The sequence below is a fragment of the Peromyscus eremicus genome, chromosome 22 (assembly GCF_949786415.1).
Source record: "Peromyscus eremicus chromosome 22, PerEre_H2_v1, whole genome shotgun sequence".
Classification (NCBI taxonomy): domain Eukaryota; kingdom Metazoa; phylum Chordata; class Mammalia; order Rodentia; family Cricetidae; genus Peromyscus; species Peromyscus eremicus.
The window spans coordinates 15,010,673-15,034,272 of NC_081437.1; the positions used below are offsets into that span (position 1 = coordinate 15,010,673).

At 46.7% G+C, this 23,600-nt stretch overlaps 1 protein-coding gene across 1 annotated transcript; it reads right to left on the minus strand.

Annotated features, from left to right (window-relative positions):
- Positions 1–6,375: 6,375 nt before the first annotated feature.
- On the minus strand, positions 6,376–15,256 carry LOC131897746 (translation initiation factor IF-2). Its single transcript, XM_059248735.1, has 6 exons — positions 15,228–15,256; positions 14,599–14,657; positions 13,559–13,921; positions 12,733–13,494; positions 7,161–7,227; positions 6,376–6,583 (listed from the first exon to the last, which is right to left on the minus strand). Exons 1-5 carry the CDS (start codon positions 15,254–15,256, stop codon positions 7,169–7,171), a joined length of 1,272 nt encoding a protein of 423 aa, XP_059104718.1. The 3' UTR covers positions 6,376–6,583; positions 7,161–7,168.
- Between the last annotated feature and the right edge of the window lie 8,344 nt (positions 15,257–23,600).

Genomic DNA, 23,600 nt, shown 5'->3' on the forward strand with positions numbered 1-23,600 from the left:
CTCAACTTGTTCTTCAGTTGGCCACTGGGAACTTTCTGTCAAGCCCTGTGCTCCTTTCACATAGCCACGGGGTTTGGCAGGAGTCTCTTTTACTTCTAGAACTACAAGATACTCAAGGCTCATCCTACATATTTCATCAGCCCCTCCAAGAACCAGCCGTTTCTTTAAGGAGCCCCAGCTCTTTTCATGGAGAATGGTGTGAAATACCAAGATCTGGGTGTGTTCCATGCAGCCGTGATGCTATATGACTTCTAGGCTCATCCCCCTGTTTGTATGTCCATGTTGACATGTGTCCATGTCAACCTACATGCATAGTCATAGGTCTATAAAAATTCCTGTTTGCAATCATCACATCTACAGTACGCTAAATATATATGTGCTAACATTCCAACTCCAGCCCACAGAGAGAAATCTTGCAAGCCTGTGCCCTCTCCCTCCTACAATGAGGACTCAGGCTCCCACCCCAGCTATCTATTTTCTCAACTGATTAACTCCAGGGTAGTTTACAGCACTTCTGTAATTGTTAGCCCATACCCCAATAGAAAACTGTGATAAACTAGTGTGTCTTTCATCTTACGGACGCATTCATTTCCAGGTTTACTTAGGTCAACACTTTGCCACACTCACTTCCATGAAGTTGTTTCACCATTTGTCACACAGATCGACTGTTTTGTCATACTTTATACTCCATCTGGAGATCCTCCAACCTCCCAGGTGATTTTTAAATCTTGCATAAAGTTCATCTTTATTTTGTAAAGTTCTATGGCTTTTTACAAGTGCATAGTCTCACGTATCTAGCCTGATAATAGCAAAAAGGAAGTTTCACTGTATCAACAATGTGCCCGGGGGTTTCCTTGCCAACTCTTTCTCTTACCTGGAGTCCCTAGAAGCCACTTATTTTTTGAGCCTCTCTGTACAAATTTTGTCTTTTCAGAGTCCCATGTAAATTGGGTTATACGGTATGTAACCTCCAGTCTTGGCTTCTTTCCCTTAGCAACAGGTATGTGAGACTTATCTGGGCTTTTGTGTGATTTGATAACCTTCCCGTTATATGGGTGTGGTACAATTTGTATCACTGGTTTGGGAGTAGTTATAAGCCAAGCTGCTATAAACATTCTGACGCTGGTCTTTATGTGGTTCTTGACTTACTTGGTAGTGTGAGGGGTTGGTGGGTCTGGTGGTGACACTGGGTGGAACTCTGTAAAGACCTGCCCAGTTGTTTCCTAAAGTGGCGATTACCATTTTGAATTTATACCTTCATTAAGTGAGAATTTCTATTATCCCACAAAGTTCTCATGACCCTTAATAGCATTTGCATGTGTGTGTGTGTGGCGGGGAGGTGTTAGGATAAGAAGGGGTGGTCACTTTAATTGGTGTTTTAACATCCCATTGTTATTTGAACACTGTTTGAAATACTACAACCTTGTCCATGAAATTGAAAACTAAACAAGAGACTTGAGTCACTGCCACAAACCATTATAGACAGTTGGAAGTGACTGAAGCCAAAGGAGAGAGGGTGGTTCTCTGCGGTCCTCTCAGAAGTGGGGTGTGGAATGTGGAAACCTTTATCTTGAATCTTCCATTTGATTGAATGTGATGATATGGTATTCCCCAAAATATTGTGCACCCTAATAAACTTATCTGGGGTCAGAGAACAGAACAGTCACTAGACAGACATAGAGGCTAGAAAATGGTGGCACTCACACCTTTAATCCTAGCCTTCTGGAGGCATGGATCTCTGTGAGTTCAAGGCCACACTGGAAATAGCCAGGCATGGTGACTTACACCTTTAATCCCAGGAAGTGATTAAAGTCAGAAAGCAGAAAGGTATATAAGGTGTGAAGACCAGAAACTAGAAGCTTTTGGCCTGGTTAAGCTTTTAGGCTTTTAGCATCAGTTCAGCTGAGTGCCATTCAGATAAGGACACAGAAGCTTCCAGTCTGAGGAAACAGGATCAGCTGAGAAGTTGGCCAGGTGAGGTGGCTGGCTTGTTCTGCTTCTCTGATCTTCCAGCTTTAACCCCAGTATCTGGCTCTGGGTTTGGTTTTATTAATAAGAACTTTTAAGATTCGTGCTACAATTGAAGCTCCCGTGTTCATACTTCTCAAATCAAAAGACAATGAGGTAATCCTGAGAGAAGAAAGGGAGAGAGAGGGGGGTGGGGGGAGAGTTTTAAGATGGTTTTCACTTAAAAGGCCAGGCGAGGTGGGTTTTTAAATTTTGTTTTGTTTGTTTAGTGTATGTGAATAAAGTCAGGAGCTTCCTCCCACCAAGAGAGTAGGAGAGGCACTTCAAACTGTCCGTAATGGCTTGCGGCAGCGACTCAAAAAGCTTATCTAGTCCTGGCCCGGGGGTGATTAGGGCAGGAGATCTTGAGTCTACAAAAGGAGTGCCTGATAAAGAGGTGGCTGAGTGTGGACTTAGATTAGTTGGTTTGCATACGAAAGGCAGATCCTAAGGCAAGTGGTTTCCTGTCTAGCCTAGGAGAGACTGGCCCCTTTCAATGTCAGCAAAGCTCCACAAGGTTAGAGCACCAGAATAAAGACGTGCTCCGGCCACTCTTCTTTGCATGGATTTGATTGTTGGGTCTATTTGCCATGGTGCTACTGAGGCAGCTTGGCCTTCCTTGTTCCTGAAATCTAAGCTACAGAAACCTCCCCCCAGATGCCTGGGACACCCCCTCCTTCACGACCTGCTGAGGTGTGGTTGCTTCTGGTACGGATGGTTGTGGCGCACCTGCTCTGTCCTTCATGCTTTGCAAAGCACGTCAGTGCACCTGTTGCGTGACCCTTCGTGACCCCTCTGGAGATGGAACATTTGCCCTGTACTTTTACTACCATGTAAAGTCTCTCAGATCTTCCTGCTTGCCAGAGAGTCTAAATGTTTACAGATGCCTTATCTGTTAATCATTGGGTGATCTATGCTCTGTTTCCCTTTTCTCTACGAGGGTTTAGGTGCTGTCCTTTCTCTCCCAGGCTAACCCTGATGCTTTACCCACCCAAGGCACATCTGCTTTACAGATTCCATAATAGGAAGTACTCCCAGAGACACAGAGGGAAAGGAGGCCTTCCAGCATGGTAGGTAAAGGAGATGTGAACACACACTGGAGAATAAGGCAACCCCATTCATCTTCACATCACTTTCAAGGTATGTGCTGTAATAAGCACCCAACTCCAAGGCCACCCTTACAGAGAAAAGGTAAAGCTTAGAGAGCTGAGGTACAGTGACCTCAGGTCACAAGACCTGCTGCTGGTGGAGAGCTGGGGACTGAACCTGGCTGCTGACTCCAGAGCATGTGTTTTTCTGGAAGTCATAACTCAGGGCACTTTTTCATCCTAATCTTTGAGAAAACTCCATTTCAAATAAAAGCAACATCATTTTGAGGGGGAAAAAAGGGAAAAAACACTATAACTTCTACATTAGGGACCTTTATTACTAACTGAACAATCTAGAGGAAAAAATGCAGTATTGATCAGTTTTGCATTCCTATAATGAAATACTTGAGATAATTAACTTTAATTTTTAATTTGTATTTACTATTATTATTGTGTGTGTGTACACATGAGTGCTGAGGAACATGTATGGAAATCAGAAGACAATTTTCGGGAATTGATTCTCTCCTTCCATTATGGGTTTGGGATGGAGCTGAAGGCAGCATGCTTGCATAGCCAATGCCTTTATACTCTAAGCCATCTCGCCAGCCCCTGAGATAATTAGGTTTAGAAGAATAAGTTTATTGCCTAATAGTGAAGGTTCTTTGGTCCATGGTTAATGGAATCAGTGGCAATGGCTGAGAGTGTATGATGGAAAAATGACATGACAGGTCCTATACTTCCCTTCAATGGCATTCTCTCAATGACAAGGCCCGGCTCTGAAGGTCTGTAGCACCTGCCAATATTGTAACCCTTCAGTACAAACCTCTCAACGAGTAGATCTTTGGGGGACATTTAGCATTCAAACAATGACAATCAGTAACTTCCTTTGGAACTTCAGTCTCCCCCGTCCCCACCCCCCACACGCACTTTAAAAATGTAAGCCAAGACTAGATGACCTTTAAGATTGCATGAAGCTTTAAGGATCTTTAGATAACCAGACACACCCATCGTAGCTAGTGTTTTTCTGTCTTTAAGTTCTGCCAACTCTATGGACTAGGAGTAAGCAGAAGACTGACTTTTAGTGACTTGAAAGCACATAGAAATGCCTACTATGAAAAGCCACCATCTATCAAGCAGCCTGGGCTCACAAGAGCAAGTCTAGGGGTCTGCTCCATCCAGGCACCCTACTGACTACCTTGTTGGCTACCCATTAGCCTGGCAGATGGCCCCAGCATGCCAGCAAACCCGGGGTCCACTTTGCTCTTGAACACAGGCCATTACATTATTTCCAGCCTCTGAACAGCCATCCTGTTCTCACTGTCAGTTTTATTGTTATAGTTGTTGGTCTACACTTTGTTTTATTACACTGCCATAGCAAAACAACACTGGGCATTTTGTAAGACTAGAAGACATAAAGTACGTAAAAGAAATTTATTGCCTCAGGGTTCTAGAAACTGGAAGCCTAAGATTAGCAGGTCTGGTTTCTTCTTAGCCTTCTCTTCCTTGCTTGAAGATGGCCACTTGGTCTCTGACATGTCCTTGCATGTCCCAAGTCCTCTTCTAATAAGAATGGCAGTCAGATTGATTTAAGATGACTTAGGTGATCTCACCTAACCTTACTTACCTTGCTTATTATCTTCAAATACAGTAATTCTGGTATCTAGAGGGTTAGAACTCTAACATACGAGGAAAGTGATTCTATGCATCCTACAACAATGTTGGCATACCATTCACTCTTTTAAGCCCTCCTCAAATACATGCTCCCTTCAGTGAGGCTGAACCTTAGCCAGTTGGGACCTCTCCTTCATTATAACCCTTTTACTCCAATCTACCAGTTTAACAAAGGTCCTACTAGAAGATTGATTCTTTAAAGGACTGGAAAACAACCTCGTTTAATAAATAACATCCTTTATAATTCTCTCAGCATTAGTTCATGTGATTTCTTTGTCCTTTTGTTTGAAGATGAAGAACACAGGAACCTAAGCCAAATGGAGGATGCAGCCACACATACCCACATGCACACATGAGAGAGAAAAAGAAATATTAGAGCTAATGTGAGTACTTTTTTTTTTTTTTTTGCAAAAGATAAGAATCTAGGGAAGCCAGGGCTCTCGTGGTGAGGAGAGCAGGCAAGGAGTTGCAGAGAGATGGAGAGGAAGAAGGTGATGGAGGAGGAGGACACAGGAGGACAAAGATGAAGCTCATCTTCACCATTCTGCTAGGAATCCCCTTACTCTATAAAACTCACTAATGGCGTCCTTAATCCTCCCGAACGCTCTCTGTGTCTGGCCATTTTGCCTAGTTGTAAAGATCCCTACCACATGTGGTACACTCAGACCTGTGCAATGGAAAGTTCAGGAATCACCCCATACTAGTCAAGGCATTCTTATTACTCTATCCAAAATTAATCTCTCCCCTTGCAGATCATCTCAAAGTGGTTTCAGCTGTGTCTTTTGGAGTTCCTCTTAGTCTGTTTGGTTTGCTATACCAAAAGGACTATTCGAGATACTGGGTGGCTTACAGAAACCATTTCCCTCAGTTATGAAGGATGGAAAGTCCAAAATGAAGACCACGATCTGCACTGAGTGAAGGCCCACTTCCTGGTTACCAGGCAGCTGTCTTTATGGTGCTCTCATATTGCAGAAGAGCTGAGGGCTCTCTCTGGAGTCTCTTTTCTAAGTATGATCCCTAATCACAAGGGCTCCATCCTGGTGCCCTTAATCATCTCTCACAGGCCCCACCCACCTCCTAACACCATCACTTGGGGGATTAAGATTCTTAATGCATGAGTTTGAGGACATAAATACCGAGGTCGTAACAGAGCCCAGAAGAGTCAGGAAGGAATCTCAGTACACTCTGGTAAGAAAGAATGTGGGACACTAAGAGCCAAAGAGCTCCCCACTAGAGTACAGGAGGGACAGCTGTACCTGGAATGTGCATCACAGATCCCACTTAGAATTTCGTTTCAGTAGGAGAAACCTTCGAAACTACTAATGCACAGCCACGTGTCAGTTTTACTACACCATACATCCTACATTATCTATGTCATGTGATTCTAATTTCTGTGTTTATTGTCCCATCAGATAACAGATAACTTGGGTGTCCTTGCCAAGCACTCAGGAGGCAGAGGCAGGAGAATTGCTGTGAGTTTGAGGTCAACCTGGTCTACATAGTTAGATCTTGTCTCAGAGAGAGAGAGAGAGAGAGAGAGAGAGAGAGAGAGAGAGAGAGAGAGAGAGAGAGAGAGAAAGAATATATGTTACTATAGATGCTTGTAAACTATGGAGGAATATATGCTGCTTTTAGATGTTTGTAAAATATGGAGCTGATGTTTATTGCATGCTGTCTTGCATTAGTTGGTTGTATGCTTGTTTTTATCATTGTTTCAAGTTTAAATTGTCCATGAATAGGAAGTGTGTTCATCTTTGAGTCCCTTGGAGTTCCTTCCTGTCATGGTGCTTCGAATTCTGGCGTTCAACAGACAGAAGCTGAAAGACACAAGAAGAATGTCAGAACATGTTCACTAGCAAGCAAATCTGTGCTATAAATCCTAGGAATTACGGCGTAATGGAATGAACGAATACAACTCTTTGCTTTCTAGACAGATTCACAGTTAGAAACAACAAAGATAAGATTTTAAAAACACAAGGAAGTCCTAGGTCCTTCTTAGGGACAAAGATTTTTCCGTAGGTTCTCAGAGGATGACTCCCTTGGAACAGTTTAGCATTCAGTGTTGTGTGACTCTCTCTGCATTTCTGGGCTGAGATACAAAGCAAAGGTGTTCTGTCTGTCAGTCAACTTCCATATGGGTACCCAATTTGAATGTCTCCTGACTCTCAGAAAAGTGCTCAGAGACACAGCCCGAGGCATCTAGATGTCCTGGGAAAGTCTATTTGCAGGCTTTGGGAACATAGCTTTCATAGTAGTCAAGTGCCGAAGGGCAAAAGACATATAGGTCAGTCCAAGGAGAGGGCCAGGGTGTCAGCCTGATAGCTTGGCACGGAGTGGGCACCCCGTGAATGTGGGTTGAATATATGACAGGGTGCCCTCCCATTGTTCACCAACCTGTTAAGTCAGAGGCCTGGTAGCTCCAAGTGCTGGCAAGGCCACATACCTACTCGTCTGTTGTTACCTAGAAAGTAAACAGCCAGGTGAAAAATCTAACAAACACAGCCACTCCACCAAGTTGGAGAGATGTATTCAAGAGCCCAGAGCACTAGCAAAGTGAGATTCTGGTCCCTGAGAGTAAACCACTTTGGGGCCTTGAGAAGAAGATGAGCATTACTACGATCTGTATTACTATTTGTGGCTCACAAACATCTCTTAGGTTGGCAGTAGTAATCAGATTGTACCCACGTCTATATTTGAAGGTCACATCCACAAATATTCAAATATCGTTTTCTGTGTTACAAATGCCAGGATAGATGGCCCTGTGTGTATTCTATAGTTCATTTCCTGGTTCCTTTGTTTGTGGGGTGTGTGGGGGGGGGCAGGAATCTTAGTTAAGTGACCTGTAATAATCCCTCAGAAGAGGAGCTGTCCTTTGTGCACAGAGATTTCTGACTCTGGGTAACAAGAAAAATGGCTGGTGGCAGAGAGATCTGAGAGACCTTGGAGACTGAGTGCTTCTGCAGATGCAGGCGTTTGTTTTTTGTGTGTCGGGGAGGCTTATGGGTATGTCTTTCCCATGCCTGTGGAGGAGAGGAAACACGGAGGATTATCACAGCAGACTCCCCCCCCCCATCTCATTTCTCCGACAGAAGTGAAATAATCCTTCTTCCTGCTCATGTTATAGTCATTATCACAAGTCTATATGCATATTTTGTCCAGCACCAAATTAATTCTGTTAAGAAGACAAAAGCCTCGGTTTGTAAAAGCAGGCACACAGATGAAAGAAGATTCAGAGAAAGAACCGGTCAGGACTGAGATCTACATAAAGCAATCGATCACTCTCTGTATGACCTGGAGTGAAGCGCAAGTCTTTTCTATCATTGGCTCATCAAAGCATTATTTCCTTCAACAAATACTTACCGTGGGCCAGGTAGTAAGTACTGGGGATTTATTTATTCTTTCAAAAACTACTTAAATCCCTGCTATGTGCCAAGTATTGATCAAGGAGTTGGGATGTAGCGGTGAACACAACGAGCAATGTTTCTGTCCTGCAATTTATGTTCAGTTGATGTGGGACCAGGGAAGACAATAAAAAAACATGTGTCAGGTGGTAAAGTCCTGTGGAGAAGAATGAGAAGGTAGAGGGATAGAAAGAGTCAGGACTTCATCTTGGAAAGCTTCTGAGGAGCTAATAAAGCAGAAACTTGAAGACAGCTAAGAGATAGACATATAGATACCTGGAGAAAGACTATATCCAGAGATCATGATCGCAATGATTCAGTTAATTACACTCTCAAAGCTGGGGAAAGGAGTGGACTGAGGAATGACTCGTTGTGCACAAAAACCTTTTAAATTACCTCGAATCTCTTCTGGAAAGTAAAAATGGTTTTGTTGTTGTTGTTTGTTAGTTTGCCAATTACAGGCCTAAGCACCTTACTACCTGTGGTGGTCTGAAAGAAAATGGCCTCCAAAGGGAGTGGCACTATCAGGAGGTGTGGCCTTGTTGGAGGAAGCGTGTCACTGTGGGGTCAGGCTTTGAGGTCTTTTTCTCAAGCTTCCCTCAGCGTAAGAGTTAGTCAACTTCCTGTTGCCTGCAAGATGTAGCACTCTCAACTCCAGCACCACATCTCCCTGCATGCTGCCATGCTCCCCTTCATGATTATAGTGGACTGAACCTCTGAAACCTCTTAAATGTTTTCTTTGTAAGAGTTGCTGTGGCCATGGTGTCTCTTCACAGTAATAGTAAACTCTGACTAAGATACTACCTAACACAGACAGAACAACCTGAAATGAAGACATGAGATGATATATATATATATATATATATATATATATATATATATATATATATATACACATTATTAAGAGTAACAAAAGCTATGTAAATCTTAGACAATACTCATCATCAGTCACCGGTTTCCATTAACAATCAGCTAGATCCGGCTGCATCTATACCTGAAAGTCTCATCCACAAATTAAAGTTGTGCTGGCCTGCGTTGCTGAACTTGCACAAATGTCTCCAAAGTTCTAGGCAGACTTTCTGCCCTGTTAGTTAGACCTGTACACCGGGCCTACAGTCTGCAAGCTGACATAGTCTCGAATATACCATTTCCTGCTCTGTTTGATTAGATGAAACTCGGGCTCTTAACCAGAAGGTGACTTGAGCTTCTTTATTTACAAGGAAATTGCTGGTGAGAAAATTTCTTAGCTTTCTGGCATCTAGTGAAGCCAATTCATTAGCACGGGTTAATGTAGTTCCTCTCAAGGGCAGCTACAATCAGTGAGCCAAAGGGGATCCCTAAGCTGTAGCTAGAGACACACTTAAAAAGTTTTAATCAAGCTACGGATGTAGATTAGTGATAGAATATGTGCCTAGCATGTGCCCTGGGTTTCATCCCCAGCACCGTCAAATAAAAAGTCCCAACCTTCCACTTTCTTAACACCCCCCAACACACACACACTTAGATCTAACTTGGGGGGGGGGATAATGGAGAACATGCACACTTCAGTTCAATCTGAATGTGGCATTTGGGGAGGAAAACCCCAGCTGAGCACACACGAGTACATTTCAGCTTCGCCAGAAGAAAAATAGTTATGCATTATACATGGACTATAAAGACATTTTTTGTAAGCCTTGCTTTCAAATGTTTGAATTCTAGAACTTAAAACGTTCCATGTGTTTTGTATTTCTTGCTCGGTTAGACTAAAAGGAAGGGGCTGAAATTCTGGTCTCAGCACTCGTGCGGTATATCCCAGGAATGTTTAATATAATATTATACTGTAGCTTTAGCGTTCGTCAACAAGACGTTTAGACTCACTGCCGATTGTTATTAAGGGCTTTTTATTCAACAGGTATTACTGATGGCCTCCTATGTGCTGGGCCCTGTTTTAGGTATGGAAACTACAAAGTACTTTACGTTCGTACATTACAGAAAACAGGCCATAACCAAGACTGTAAATACAGATGATGTCATGTCAGGTCATGAAGAAACTATTCTTCCTGCTTTATTCAAGGAAAGGGAATTTGGGTGGGGCTGCTATTTTAGGGGAGGGAGAGCCTCACCCTTGAAGTCTTATTTGAAAAAAGATCTTCATGAACAGAGAAAGGAGGCTTTGAAAGCTTTGGGGGAAGAAGAAGCGTCGTGGACAGCAAGAGGGCAGGACTCAGTTGGCGTAAACTGCAGGGCAGCTTGGAGTCTGGTGCAGTCAGAGCTGGGTGAAAAGCAAGCAAGGGATAGAAAAATGAAGCCTGACACGAAAGCCCATGTGACAGGGCTCCTGTGCATGCCGCCCCACCCCCACCCCCACCCCCACCCCACCCAAGCCAGTGGAGCTAACGCTAGTCTTGTCTGGCTGGCTTCACTTGGGGCCAGTTAAAGAGATGATAAGGAATTGAAAAGAAAAACTGCTATGAGCCAGGCAAGGCGGTGCGTGCCTGCAGTTCTGGCACTCTGGAGGCTGAGGCAGGAGGAAGAGTTCAAAGTCATTCTCGGCTACGTAGGATATTGGTGGCCAGGCTAGGCTACATAGGATGCTGTCTCAGAAAACAAAGGGATGATGGATGTAGTGACACACATCTTTAATCCTAGCGCTCAAGGTAGGCAGAGGCAGGCAGATCTCTATAGTTCTAGGCTAGCCTGGCCTACACATCCAGTTCCAGGTCAGCCAAGGCTACATAGACCCACACTCTGTTGTGAGCAGGTGTGGACAGGCCCTGCCTATATACTCTGGCATGCTGTCCTCTGTATCTTGTGTAGATTGTATGGTGGACACCTCCAATACTCAGCTGTTGTCTAGAGTCAGAACTAATAGAAAAAGGCTCATCTGTTGGTCCTGTGTGCTATAGATATTAAGTCACAGGCTCCCAAGTTCCCATTGATTTGTCAAGTCTTCACCCGTTCCTAAAATCAGAGTAGAGTGCCAGACTCCCCAGTCTTCCCGAAGCAAAGCTCTCCATCCTCTTTAGCAGGAAAACCTCCCAACAGTAACGTCTAAGCCCACGAAACCTAAAGGCTGCCATAACTAAGTCAGGAAATGAATTCATTTGGAAAGAAAATTCACCACAAGAGGTGTTCAGCAAATAACACAGGGTCTCAAAGAAGCTGGGATAAATTAGGCCAGCGCCACCAGACCCTTGAAGAGGTAGGTTGTGCACGCACTGTTTAGGGCTCAGAGGTAAAGACCCATTCAAAAAGATCAGAGGACAGAGACAGCACACGAGAGTGAAAATGGGGTTTGGAAATACAAGTCCTAACCTCCAAGCCACCTGCCACCCCATGTTTGCCCAAACTGTAAAAGAAATTATTTACTTAGACATTTGGAAATGGACTGCTTTGAACAGCAGCTAACAATAGAAAAAAATGAAAAAAAAAAAACAGAAATCACACACAAGACATATGTGTAAGGAATGTCTTTATGTGTGCAAAAGGAATTTTTCATGTGGTATTTCATAAATGTATATCATGCATATTTTTACTTTTAAAAATACCATATGTAATGAAAGCTGTGCATAAATATTTATAAAAATACCTTTATCTAACTAAGGCCAGTAACATTTAATATTTCTCAATAAATTCATATATAAAATATATACATTAGTGCCAAATGGAACATATATTTTGAAATATGAACCCCAAGTAGAACTCTGAGGAATCTGGAGTGGAACCCAGGTATCTGCCAAAGGAAACTTTGGAGCCGTCCGTGGGTTGAAGAAAGGCAACAAGGCCGGGTCCCTTATCTTCACAGACTGTTTTGCTTGTCAGAATTCTGGGATCCCTTCTGCAGCTTTTATATTTGACTTCCGACCTCACGGCCATTTAACCTGCCAAATATTATTTTCCTTGAGGCTTTTAACACTCCACCCAAGTATTTTTGCTTTCCCGAACAGTTGCGTCCGCTTCCTTTTCAACTTCACCTTAACATCGACCGTGGTTTACGACCTGGGCTTAACGTGCACCCCAATCTAAGGTTTCAGAGAGATGGGGGCGGAGGGGGAGGCATCCCTGTGATGACCTGAAGCCCATACTGCTTTGGAAGCCAAGGTCTCCAGGAGGGGCTCCGCTTTGTGCCAGGATTTCCAGGCAACCTGAGAGTCCCCGGGTTGGAGCCAGGCCCGGAGCATGCGACTCCTCCGGGTTCCAGCTCCTTTTCCAGGTCATCCAAGCCGGCGGGGACCTCACCGCCGGAAAAACGCCACCTTTTCCTGTCTCCTACCAGGCGGACGAAGGGAGAAGGAAGAGACGGCGGCCGATTAAGACAGTTAACACTCATTCACTGGGTTCCTACTGAGGTTCAGGGACAGAGGGGCGGGACGTCCTGAGGCCCTGGCCGGGTGACCGACAGACGCAGGTGTCGCCACGGGCGGAATTTTACGGTCGGGAGCAGCAGCAGCTGCGCCACTTGCGCCGCCTGGCCGAGCGTCCGGGAGAGCCACCACCCGCTTCCGCAGCTTTAGGTCAATCTCTCAAAGACCTGGGAGGGGGTAGGGGTGGAGAGGAGGAGTCGCCTCCCTCCGGACAGGAAAAACCTGCTGCGTCTGCGTTTCTCCTTGTCCCGCGGGGTCCCAGCCTCCAGCCCCGCGTCTCTCCCGCGCGCCCGATGATCCGCGCTCCGGGTTTTGACGACAGCTTGCGGCGCGGGGGGAGCGAGCAGCACGTTGACAGCACGCGACCCTCCCCTTCCCTTCCCTCCCGGGAGCTACAGCAGCTTAGGGGGTCCCCCGGGGAGCTGTGGCCGAGCTGCGGCGACGCGGTCAGGTGGCCCTTGTTCACCGCAGGTCCCCTCCCTCTGCGGCGAACCCCGGCACTGCTAGATGGGCTAGGTAGGGCAGGGAGAGGCGGGGACACGAGGGTGAGCACCAGGGTCCTGGGTGCGGGCGGAGTCCTATTGTCCTCCCGCACCGTGCGGGCAGCCACGCTCCGGGGGGGGGGGGAACCCCCTCTTTGAAGAGAGCACCCCCAGCCACTTTTCTTTGTGCCCAAGAGACCCCCGAACCCCACCCCCGGGAGGCTTTGACTTTGAGAGAAGCCACATCCCGGGGGAAGTGGGGACTGGGAAGGTGACAGTGGGCGCCCATTGTCCTCCAAGAGCCCGCGGCCGCGCAGCCGCCTGTCTGGCGGGGCTGGGGACAGGTACGGCGGAGGGAGGGTCCCCGGGCGGGCGGCCGAGCACCCTTCTCCCCGCCCTTGCCCTGGCCTCACCAGCCCCGCCCCGCCCCGCTCCCGGGCCCCGCCCCGCCCCGCGCGCCCCGCCCTCGGCAGGTTGAGGCCGCGCGGCGAGCCGCCGCGCGCTCAGTGTTGCGGACACTTGCAACGGCCGCTGGCTGGCAACGCAGCAGCAGCGGGGACGCACACCGAGCCACCCGGTTCCGCGGCCGCTGCCCTCCCGGGGAGACTCCGCGCACAGTCCCCCGAGCAGAGTATGCGGTGAACCGTCGCCGCCCCTCCGCCTCTGCGCGCACCGGCGACGGCCACGGCGGCGGCGAGGACTGCCTGCGCCCTCCGGGAGGCGACCCGGGCCCACGCCCGGCCCCCGGGCAGAAGCGACGAGCCTCAGCGGCTGCTTGCTGGTGAGTGTGTAAGAGCCCAGGCTGCTTCTCCACCTGTGAGTCTGTCCCACCACGGTCAACCTTAGTCCCCTTCCAGCTCGTGCTGGTGTGTTGGGCTTGGAAGACTTATCAAGGGTGAGACGATAACCCCGGGCACCGCCTTCTTGAGCTTCATGTCCAGAGGACCAAAAGGGACATGGAGCCGTCCCAGAGGGGATCAGGACACAGAGCTCTGCCGTCCGCGCCTACTTCTTTTGGGTGGGGCTGCAGGCAGCAGCCCCCCCCACCACCACCCCCCCCCCCCCGTCCGAGTTATTGACAGCCATTCTGGGCGCGTGTTGCGTTTTTCCATCAGAACAAACCGCGCTTGGCTATCGCGCCCCTCTGGTTGTGTTTGCACCCGGGCGGGCGGCACATGTGGGTGCACCGCTCAGCTCTGCTGTTTCCTTGCTAACAGAGGCAGCAGAGGCTCCAACCTGCAGATATGGCAGTTGAATTTTTTTTTTTTCTTTTTTGACTGTGGTTTCTGAACAACTGAAGCATTTACAAGATCTTTCCTCCTCCTCCTCTGCCGCCTCCTCCTCCTCTTCTTTTTCTCTTCCTCGTCTTCCTCACTAAGTGTCTTGACACAGGCATGTGAGGACGAATGGATCTGGCCAGTCATTTTTTTTTTCTTTATGAATTATTATACTCCACCCCCCCCCTCTCTCTCGCCTTTGGGAGGGAAGGCATGTGTTTCATCTTATAAATAGAAAGTAGCATATTTTTTTGGCAGGACCTGCTTTATACTGCACCGTCTAGGAGAGGTCAGTTTAAAAATAAATATGCACTTGAATGTTACATTACCGAGCCGGCTGTGGCACGGACGAGCTGCGCGGACCACAGCATCAAAGCTCGGAGTACATCTGTGTAAAAGCCCCAGAGTGCAGCCCAGGCTGACAGTCAAGTAATTTCATTGTGTTTTTTAAAAAAAAAAAAAAAAAAAGTGAGTGAATTAAAACGAGGGTGGGACGAGGAATGTCAGGCAGGGATTGGAACATGCACCCGTGCAGCTTTGGTGTATTTGGGGGAGTGGGCTGCTGATGTGTGCAGTGTGTAGGGGCCTCTAGGGAGGGAACTGATAGATACCTTAGGGAGACAAGATTTCCTCTGCCTTTTCCCACCCTGGCAGCTTGTAGCCCTGGGCGGGGGGGGGGGGGGGGGGGGGGGGGGGGGGGGGAATCCTCGAGTTCTGGAAAGGGGGTGGAGGAGGGGTACTGGCCTTGAAAATATTAGGAGGGCAGCAGATGTCCCTGCTTTAATAGCAGATCCAGACTTAGGACTTCCCCCTTAACATCACAGGGAGAAATAAGCCTCACCAGGAAGCAGTCGGTATGCCCCAGGGGCATCCCCAAGTCCATTAAAAGACTCCTGCCGTGTTCCAACTTATAAAAAAAAAAGATCTTTCATCTGAGGACTCCACTAGGTAGCACAACTTCTGGACCGTTCTAGACGTCTCCACCATTGCGGCTTGATGGACAGTTCAGATACCAGTATACACAAACACCTTTTTCTGAGCGAAGGACTCAGACATGAGGCAGTTGTGAAATGTCTGGCATTGTCAGGTGTGAATTACGCGATGAGAGGTATATTCAAGGATGGTTGACGGTCCATCTGGAAGTGTCTAGGTTTCCCCACAGGCCCCACCCAGGGCATGAGACAGGACTACCAAGCCCCTGGGCTCACAGATGGGATGTTTAGAGGAGAACTTTGGAAGCCTTCTGGGTCCATGGCAGTTTCTGTTTCCCAGCCGCCTCATCTGCTAGAGATTTGCATTCTGAATTCCATGATTGGAACATGGTGCTGAGGCTGGGGCAGCCCCTGAAGACATGAAGTAAGATGAGCTCCCTCCCACCCCGCTAATCTGAGCCCTGAAATTCTGCCTTGCATTTTAACAGCACCTAGAAAAGCCGCTAAAGTACTGCACATTTTCTTTTTGCTTTTTATGGTGAACTTAAATGTGATCCAGGATGCCGAGAAAGCTGTAACAGCTCCCCGAGCCGGTTGGCCCCTGTCCGCTCTCCAGCTTCTCCGTTAACGTGGTGTTTTGTTTTATGTCTGACATGTTCACAAAAGCTGCCCTTTTTCCACTTGTAAAATTCCTGCTATTCAACAGCATCAGGGATAAAATCGCTTTAACCTACATCACCCTAAGGTTTTTAACTAAGCCATAAAGTTTTCACAAGCTCTTTGCCCATTAGGCATAGCATTTATCCAGTGGGTCGGATACAATTCCTGACCTAAAAAGCCCCCAGGAATACTGTGTTGATTTTTTATTGTTATTGTTATTATTATTATTAATAATAATTATGGCTCTTGCTTCAGTCTGATTTCATGTAGGCTCAGCCTAGTTTCTTTCTAACTAGAATCTCACGGACATGTTTTTCTTATAATTGAATAAGAACATAAAATTGTATAGAGCATGTTGTTGGGACATCAAAAGTAATTCCAGCATAAAGCCTGTCCTAAGTGCTGAGCTAAGCACTCTTCCCACTGCCTCCATTAACTCCTTTACTTCTAAATAATCATTCCATGAAAGAAGGTGGGTAGGATCTGCATTTTACAGGTGTAGTGACTGAAGACAGGCCAGTTATATATAGTTTGCCCCAAATTAGACAGTAAAGAACATACCTAAATGGGTTTGTCTGAGTGCCCTTTTGAGTTCAGAGACTGGGGGAAGCCTGAAGTTATTAACTGGGCATCAGACTGCCGGGGCACGTTGCCTGGATCTTGCATATAGTGCTTGTGTGGTACTGGACAAGTGACTTAGCTTACGTGATTGTCTCATATAACAACTCCGTAGCTAGTCTTTTAGACGTGTGGTATGGTACTTCCTTTCCAGACGAGAGCTGAGGCTCTGAAGAGTTTTGTCATTTGGTCAAGGTTACACGGCTAAGTATGGTTTGAACTCAGGTATCTTTGACCTCCATTGTCTGGGAGGAAGGGTAGGGGAGCTATTACATATGATGACTGTTACAGAGGAAGGGTAGGGGAGCTATTACATACGATGACTGTTACGGCTTTTGGCCTCTGGAGAGGAACTCATTTTATATTATTTTATCTCATCATATCACCACCCAAAGGAAGTAATTGCCAGCCCTAGGGAATACAACTTGAATTACTTAATTATTAAGGGTGGCTCAGTCTTGTATGTGGTGACCTTGTTCTTCTACAGCAGAGCTAACACGAAACTGCTAGAGTTGGTCTAAGCAGTCACACCATAAACAAAGGAACTCACTAGGTGAAAAATGTGGGACCCTGACACCAGAAAGCCATGCCCCAGCTGGCAACAAGGCATTCCAGTATCCAGGAATGAATACAGCCCCCATGTAGGCCATGTCCTTGGATCCACCAGAGGTAGTAGGGCTAAGGAACAATGCCTGGTAAGACATTATATCCAGGAGGCCTGGCTTGCAGCCCCTGGCACTCGGTGGATACTCAGTGCCTGTTGGGTAGTGATATACTACTACCCTGAGAGTTCCAGGGTGATCAGGAACCACAGGAGGTTGGGCAGGAAGGCCCTGACCTCTGTCCTTGCAGATGGGGGGCCTGTGACAGTGGTGCACATGCCCTGGATGCAGCTAGATAAATGTCTGCCATGAAAGATAGAGTGAAGAGGCCTTAGAAGCTAAGCATGCTTGCCCAGGACAATCCCGGTCCCTGCTTCTTTCTCATCAGCTGTGAAGTCTGCCGCTCCGTCCCCAGGACAAGGTCTGGAAATTGCCCCGGAGTTGGGGCTGTCCATCCTGATCTGGAATTTTCTCCCTTCCTGCTCCCTTCCTTTAGAGATGACAAAACAAAACAACATCCTACAAACTCTGACAAGTAACTAGCCAAATCTACAGCAATTAGCAATTAATCAGGGGAGGTTTTTTTGTTGTTATTGTTTTGTTGGTTTTCTTTTTTTCTTTAAAAAAATAAGTGTTTCCTTTGGCTTTGATGCACCTCAATGGCAGCTTTTATCAGAGTGGAGTGGTAACAGACAGTGTGCCAGGGCCTCTGGTGGAAAAGTAGCCTTTAAATCTAACTGTATGGCTTTATAGTAGGAAACACAGGCATTAAAACAATAGCTATTTCGATGTGGTTTTGTTTTTGTTTCTTGTCTTGATTTTTGAGACAGGGCTTCTACGACCCAGGTTGACCTTGAATGCTTGATCCTTCTGTCTCAGCCTCCTGAATTCTGGAATTACATGCAGGTACCACAATACCCAGCATCCCCTACCCCCAGCCCCCCCCCCAAAGACTACTTCTAAGTAGCCAAATGGTGTATGGAAGCTGATGAGCCTCACTGTAAGATTGTGTGGTCATTACTGCTTGCCTAAATGATTAGCTCACAATAGAACTCTTTAGTAGGAAGTTTGAAAAACAAAAGATATTTTGTGATTCGGAAGCTGTTTGCACATTTCAGAAAGTTAGGATTGGCCTTCTAGCCTTTGGCTCTTTATGAAACAGTGTTGCAGTGGTCACATTCCTGCAGTGCCCCAACAGGCTGGCACCTAAAGCATCCCTGAAGACTCAGGAAGATCAGGAAAGGGTCCTGTGGAAAGCCAGTTTGATGACATCCCCTTCCTGACGGATGTCGCAGAGTCCCTGCTGCACCAGTGTGCAGTGACTCTCCCTGTGGAGAGAGCTTCTACTGTGTCCCACATTGTTTCGCCCTCACAGCGACTGCTCTGGTAGAAAACTCACTCTGGGGAGCACCAAGTCACAGCTGCACAGACTTGCAGCCTGTCCCTGCCGAGCTGCAGGCAGTAGAGGAATAGGGCTGGAAGAGCATGCCAGAAAGATGCTGGTATATCCGTGGTGGCTATGTTTGGTAAAACTAACCCGGAATTACCCGGGGACGATCAAAATGTAGCAAGGACTAGATCTGAAAACGTAGGTGGGCGTCTTGATGTGGATCTGAATGGGGTGATTCTGGCCTCTCTCAGAGCCTGTTTTTCATCTCTAACAGGGTTTGGTGCTAGATGAGCTCAGATCATCCCTAACTCTAGATTTCAATAAGCCAGTATCCACGTGACCTATTAGCATAGCCTGTCGTGCTAATAATAAAGAGCGGCCTTGGAAGAGCAGGCTGGAAGGCGAGGACTTCAAAGGCAGGCTTCTGTTTGGACAGCTTACACATTTGGGAATCTGTCTTGTTCTGGCGACATCCTGAAGGTCGTATTTATAGACACGTCTTGTCAATGATAGATCTCTGTCCTGCATCTAGTTGAGAAAGACCTGTACTATTCAAATACATCACAATCATTTAGGCTACACTTATCTTTAAAACACACAAACACGTTTCCGGTGAAATCTGGTTTGGTCATTTGAGGAGGTATTTGATATCTTACCCTTTATTTATTTAATTTTTGCCTAGGGTCAGTTTAGGCTGACAACATTGGTTTTTTTTTTTTTTAATCCCAGCAGGAGTGGGGGCCATACACTTGGGGATGACCAGCTGTTCACAAGGCAGATACTCCCCTTCTCATCTGAAGAAATGGGGGAGGCAGCCAGCTCTCAATTCCCATAATTGTCATTCTTTTTCCTTTTCTGGGGCATGTCACAGCATCCTGTGCTTTCTTCTGGGTGGAACTTACTGCATTTAGAATGATCTTTTAAATTATCCATCTATCTATCTATCTATCTATCTATCTATCTATCTATCTATCTATCTATCTATCTATTTAATTTTTGAGAGAGTTTTGTGTAGTCCAGGTTGGCTCAGAACTCACAGGCCCCTTCCTCCACTTCCTGAGTGCTGAGATTACAGCATGAACTGTCGTATCAATAATGTATTGGTTTCTACAACTGCCTAATTAAGCTGTCTGGAGAGCAGAGGCTGAACCTGCTTTATCTAAGCATTCTTATTTCCCCAGTGAAACTATCAAGTGGACAGTTTAGTCCTAGCCATACCATCCAATTCTTCCTCTAGCATCTTGTAAATTGTTACGAAGTCATTATCACTTGCCCAGCTTATTAAAGTCATTTCTTCTTGGCTATAGAACATTCACATTCAAGGGGAGGTGGCCTGGTGGCCATGCCTTGTGAGAATACTGTAGACTTCGGGGGAGCCAACGCCAGGACATTTTCAGAGTACAACCGAGAAGCAGCCACCTCCACAGAGGCTTCTTTTGCCCCTGGGACAATTATGATGCCCAGATGTCCACTGAGAGCACCAGGGTGCTTGGATTTCCTGTCACTATGGCAGACCTCTCCACAGCCTGTGAACCATTTATTCAAGGCTCTTATCTTTCTCTACACACTGTGCATCACTACCATGACCTCCTTTTCCAGAACAGCACCAGGTTCTGCACAGTTCTTTAGTGGCTGTTGGCTGTTGATGAATATGTGAGTGGCCTTGGGCTAGGTGACGGTACACAGAAGCTGGAGCCACATGGGTCTCTTTAAACAGGCCACAGCCCCAAACTAGGCGTGGTTTTCTTCCGCTCAGACGTCTTCAGAGTGAAATGCCTTCTGGTCACGCTGATTTGGGCGTGATGGTAAGCTCGGTGCAGGCTCATGCTGGTGGGCTTTATTCTAGATCCTTCATGAAGGACTCCTTAATGCAGGGGCTCACCTGGGAGGAGGCGATCACTGCCGCCAGCCGGGCGGGGCACACTCAGTTGGGTCTCAGCTCCTGTGTATGGAGTCAAAACAGGAATTGTTTTCGTGTTCAGTTTTGTCTTAAGGGGAAAGTTTGACTTTTGGAACCACATCATTTAGAAGACTTTACCCTTTAGTTAAAACAATCCAGCCTGGAAAGATGGCTCAGAGGTTAAGAGCACCAACTGTTCTTCCAGAGATCCTGAGTTCGATTCCCAGCACCCACATGGTGGCTCACAACCATCTGTAATGAGATCTGGCGCCCACTTCTGTGTACATAAAAAACAAAACAAAACAAAAATCCATCAGGTGACCAGAGCCTAAAGTCTAAAAGAAATAAAATTGGAAGAAACTTCTGTGATGGCTGTTCTTGGTTGTCATCTTGATTATATCTGGAATTAACTAAAACCAAAGCAGCGGCTCCCTTGCATTAGAGCTCAGTGCCTACCAGCCCTTTGCCAGGCATGGCATGCCTTGAGAAGATGCCCACCATTCTGTTTTAAGTTTGCAGAGGAGGAAACCCAAGTCTTAAGAGGAAGTCACTGGCATTGATTAGCACCCTCATACCAGGAAGGGGGAGGACAGAAATGGTATACGCTGATAGAAAGTATTGTTATGGCCGCTGGCTTCTAGAACACCTCAGAACATGGGGTCTCCAGAGAGGTTCCAGCAAAGCAGGGTCCGGAAAAGTCTTATGCTGCTTGGGGTCTGGGCAAGGAGCCTCTGAGGGCTATCGCTTTTTCAGCCGTCACCTCAAAATGTCAGCTCACAAGTGAGCTTGTGGTAAGCTAATGCCCAGGTCTGTTTTTATAAGAGCTGCCAGCCACATCCTGCCTCATTCTGCACTTACGTGATTATGTAATTAGCTTTAACCCAAATGCAGGACTTCCTACTTATTCACTTGATTCCTGTTGACTTTATCCTGCCCCCACTCGAGTCTTTTAAGGTAATTTTATACCCTGGTCTGTCACTGGCACGTGGGTCCCTTGCTGGCTAGAGGTAAGTGCCACTGCTGTGTCCTTTGGGTATCTGTCCTGTCAGCAGGATTCTCTTCAGGCTCTGCCTGTGTCAGTTTCCTATGTAAGCTACCCACCTAGCAGCTCTCACCAGAGACACGAAGGAAATGAGGTTCTGTGTGAACTTGCCTGTGCCTGCTTAGCCATATTTCTCAATTTCGCTAAAAATAGATGCGACTATCCACAAGGAGTCTCATCCGTTTTTTTGAAAACCATTTGACTGTGTGTGTGTTTAACTACCTGGTATAGCTTTTCAAAGGCTCTACAAAGTGACCAGATAGGGACAGGTATTTGCTGGCCCTTGAGACATTCCATCCTCCTTAAGTCCTGGAAATCTGTCCTCACGTGAAGTGGAGTCCTTCCCTGTGGCTGTTGCCCGCTCCACCTCGGGCATCCCTTTGCTGTAGAATACCCACTGTAGTTTCCTGAGATTTCCTCGTATGCTTTTAGGCCACATAAGCCATGTTCTCTAAGAGGAAAGAGCGTCAAGGTGGGCTCATCATTTCAACAGGGTCTCACTCTTTCAGTTGGACCTGGGTGTAACTGGAAGATCTGAAATCGTCTTCATAAGAAGCTTGTTTGTACTCTGCAGTCATGGGTAGAAGTCATTTCCCCTGTAACCATCACAAATATCTGCTCTCTTTAGCACCTTTTATGAATAAGATAGTTTGTTCGCGTGGCTAACGGCCTAATGGGGGTGTTCGGCAAGGGAGCAGTAAGTCCAGTGCAGTGTGATGGTTGGTAGATGTGGGATGGTTGGTAGATGTCAGGTGCACACACAATGCTAAGGAGCTCCCGAGGCCTTGGCAACCGGGAAGAGCTAGAGCTGTGGGACTGGGCAGCTCCTCAGCTTGTCTGTGTGGAGAACCCCGTGTTATAAGGTGTTCTGTTCTGTGCTAGCCTATCTCCAGACAGTAAGCGTGGGCCTGCCCCTAAAGGGTTTTAAGATTACGGTGGATTCTAGGTAAGAAGATAGGGAGCAAATGTACCACAGAGAGACGATAGAAGCGAATGAGGAGAGACTCGGTGGCAGGACTTTGGACCTGACAGGGGACCATGGCTAGGGAGAAGTTGGGACGACAGCTGGGTGTTGGCATTTCCAGGAGGTCCTCACCATGGGCAGCCAGAGGGAGGGAAGATGGAGTTCCCCAGGAAAGCAAAGTGGGGAACCCCAGAATGCAGGAGAGAAATCCGGTGCTTCTCCAATCCTCTGAGAAGAGCCACTATTTCGCCTATTGATTTCAATTTCCGGTCCGTGGGAGAATACTCCTACTTACTGTGCACAGTGGGATGTGCAGCTCGGACCCCACACAGCAAGTCCCTCAGTGTATAACCCCCGGACCTACCAGTAGCTACTTCAGTGAGAAAACAAAACACCAATCGTATGTTTTGTTGCCATGGCAACATTTCTAAGAGCTTACTTTTGATTTCTCTACCTGAAGACTGGCCCTGGCCCACTTTAAGTGTTTCTGATCTATTCTTAAGTAGGTATGTGTGAGCTGAAGTTCTACTCTGAAAGTTATCGTTAGAAGTGCAGGGTGTGATTGAGGGGTTGGGGTGGACAACAGTGCCCTAGCCCTGTAGAGATGCAAGCTTCTAAGGCAAGGGTTCAAACCCTTTCAGTAAGGGGTCATTGGCATTTTATGCTTTGAGGGCCACATGCATTCTCTGCCCATCTATGAAATCTGACCTTGTACAGCAGTGTCAATTCTGCTACGGCCTCCCAACTTCAGTTCTATTGAGACTCAAGTCCTGATAGTTATTTTCTTTGAGGAACTGTTCTAGGAAATGGAGGGTGTTCAACAGCATTCTTGTCCTGTGTCCTGAGACGCCACTGACCAATCCCTTCCACCTAAGGTCGCAGGATCAAAAATGTCTGCAGATATTTGTTACGTGTTACTTGCTGTGGGTGCAAAACTACCATTTGTGGAGAATTGCTGATCTGTGGAGAGTACAAAAACAAATGCCCATTCATTGTGTGTTCCAATAAAACTTTATTCACCAAAACAGGTAAGGGCCTAGATCTGGCTCGCCTATTTGTAGGCTCTTGACATAAAAGATGGAAAGAAAGCAAATGAGCTTATAGAGTGAAAACCGAGGGGCTTCAGTTAGTGGCCAGCATATAAAAAGACTCATCAGTAGTTCTCATGTATAGCACCATGGCTCACCTTACGCTTGAGATAGTCATACAAATCTCAAAGCCAG

Coding starts and splice junctions, on each gene's coding strand:
- LOC131897746 (XM_059248735.1), bottom strand. CDS start 15,256: ATGGTGGAGACGTCTAGAACGGTCCAGAA. Junction 13,495..13,558: donor CCGCGGAACCGGGTGGCTCG/GTGTGCGTCCCC, acceptor CGCAACACTGAG/CGCGCGGCGGCTCGCCGCGC. Junction 7,228..12,732: donor GAGAAACGCAGACGCAGCAG/GTTTTTCCTGTC, acceptor TTTACTTTCTAG/GTAACAACAGACGAGTAGGT.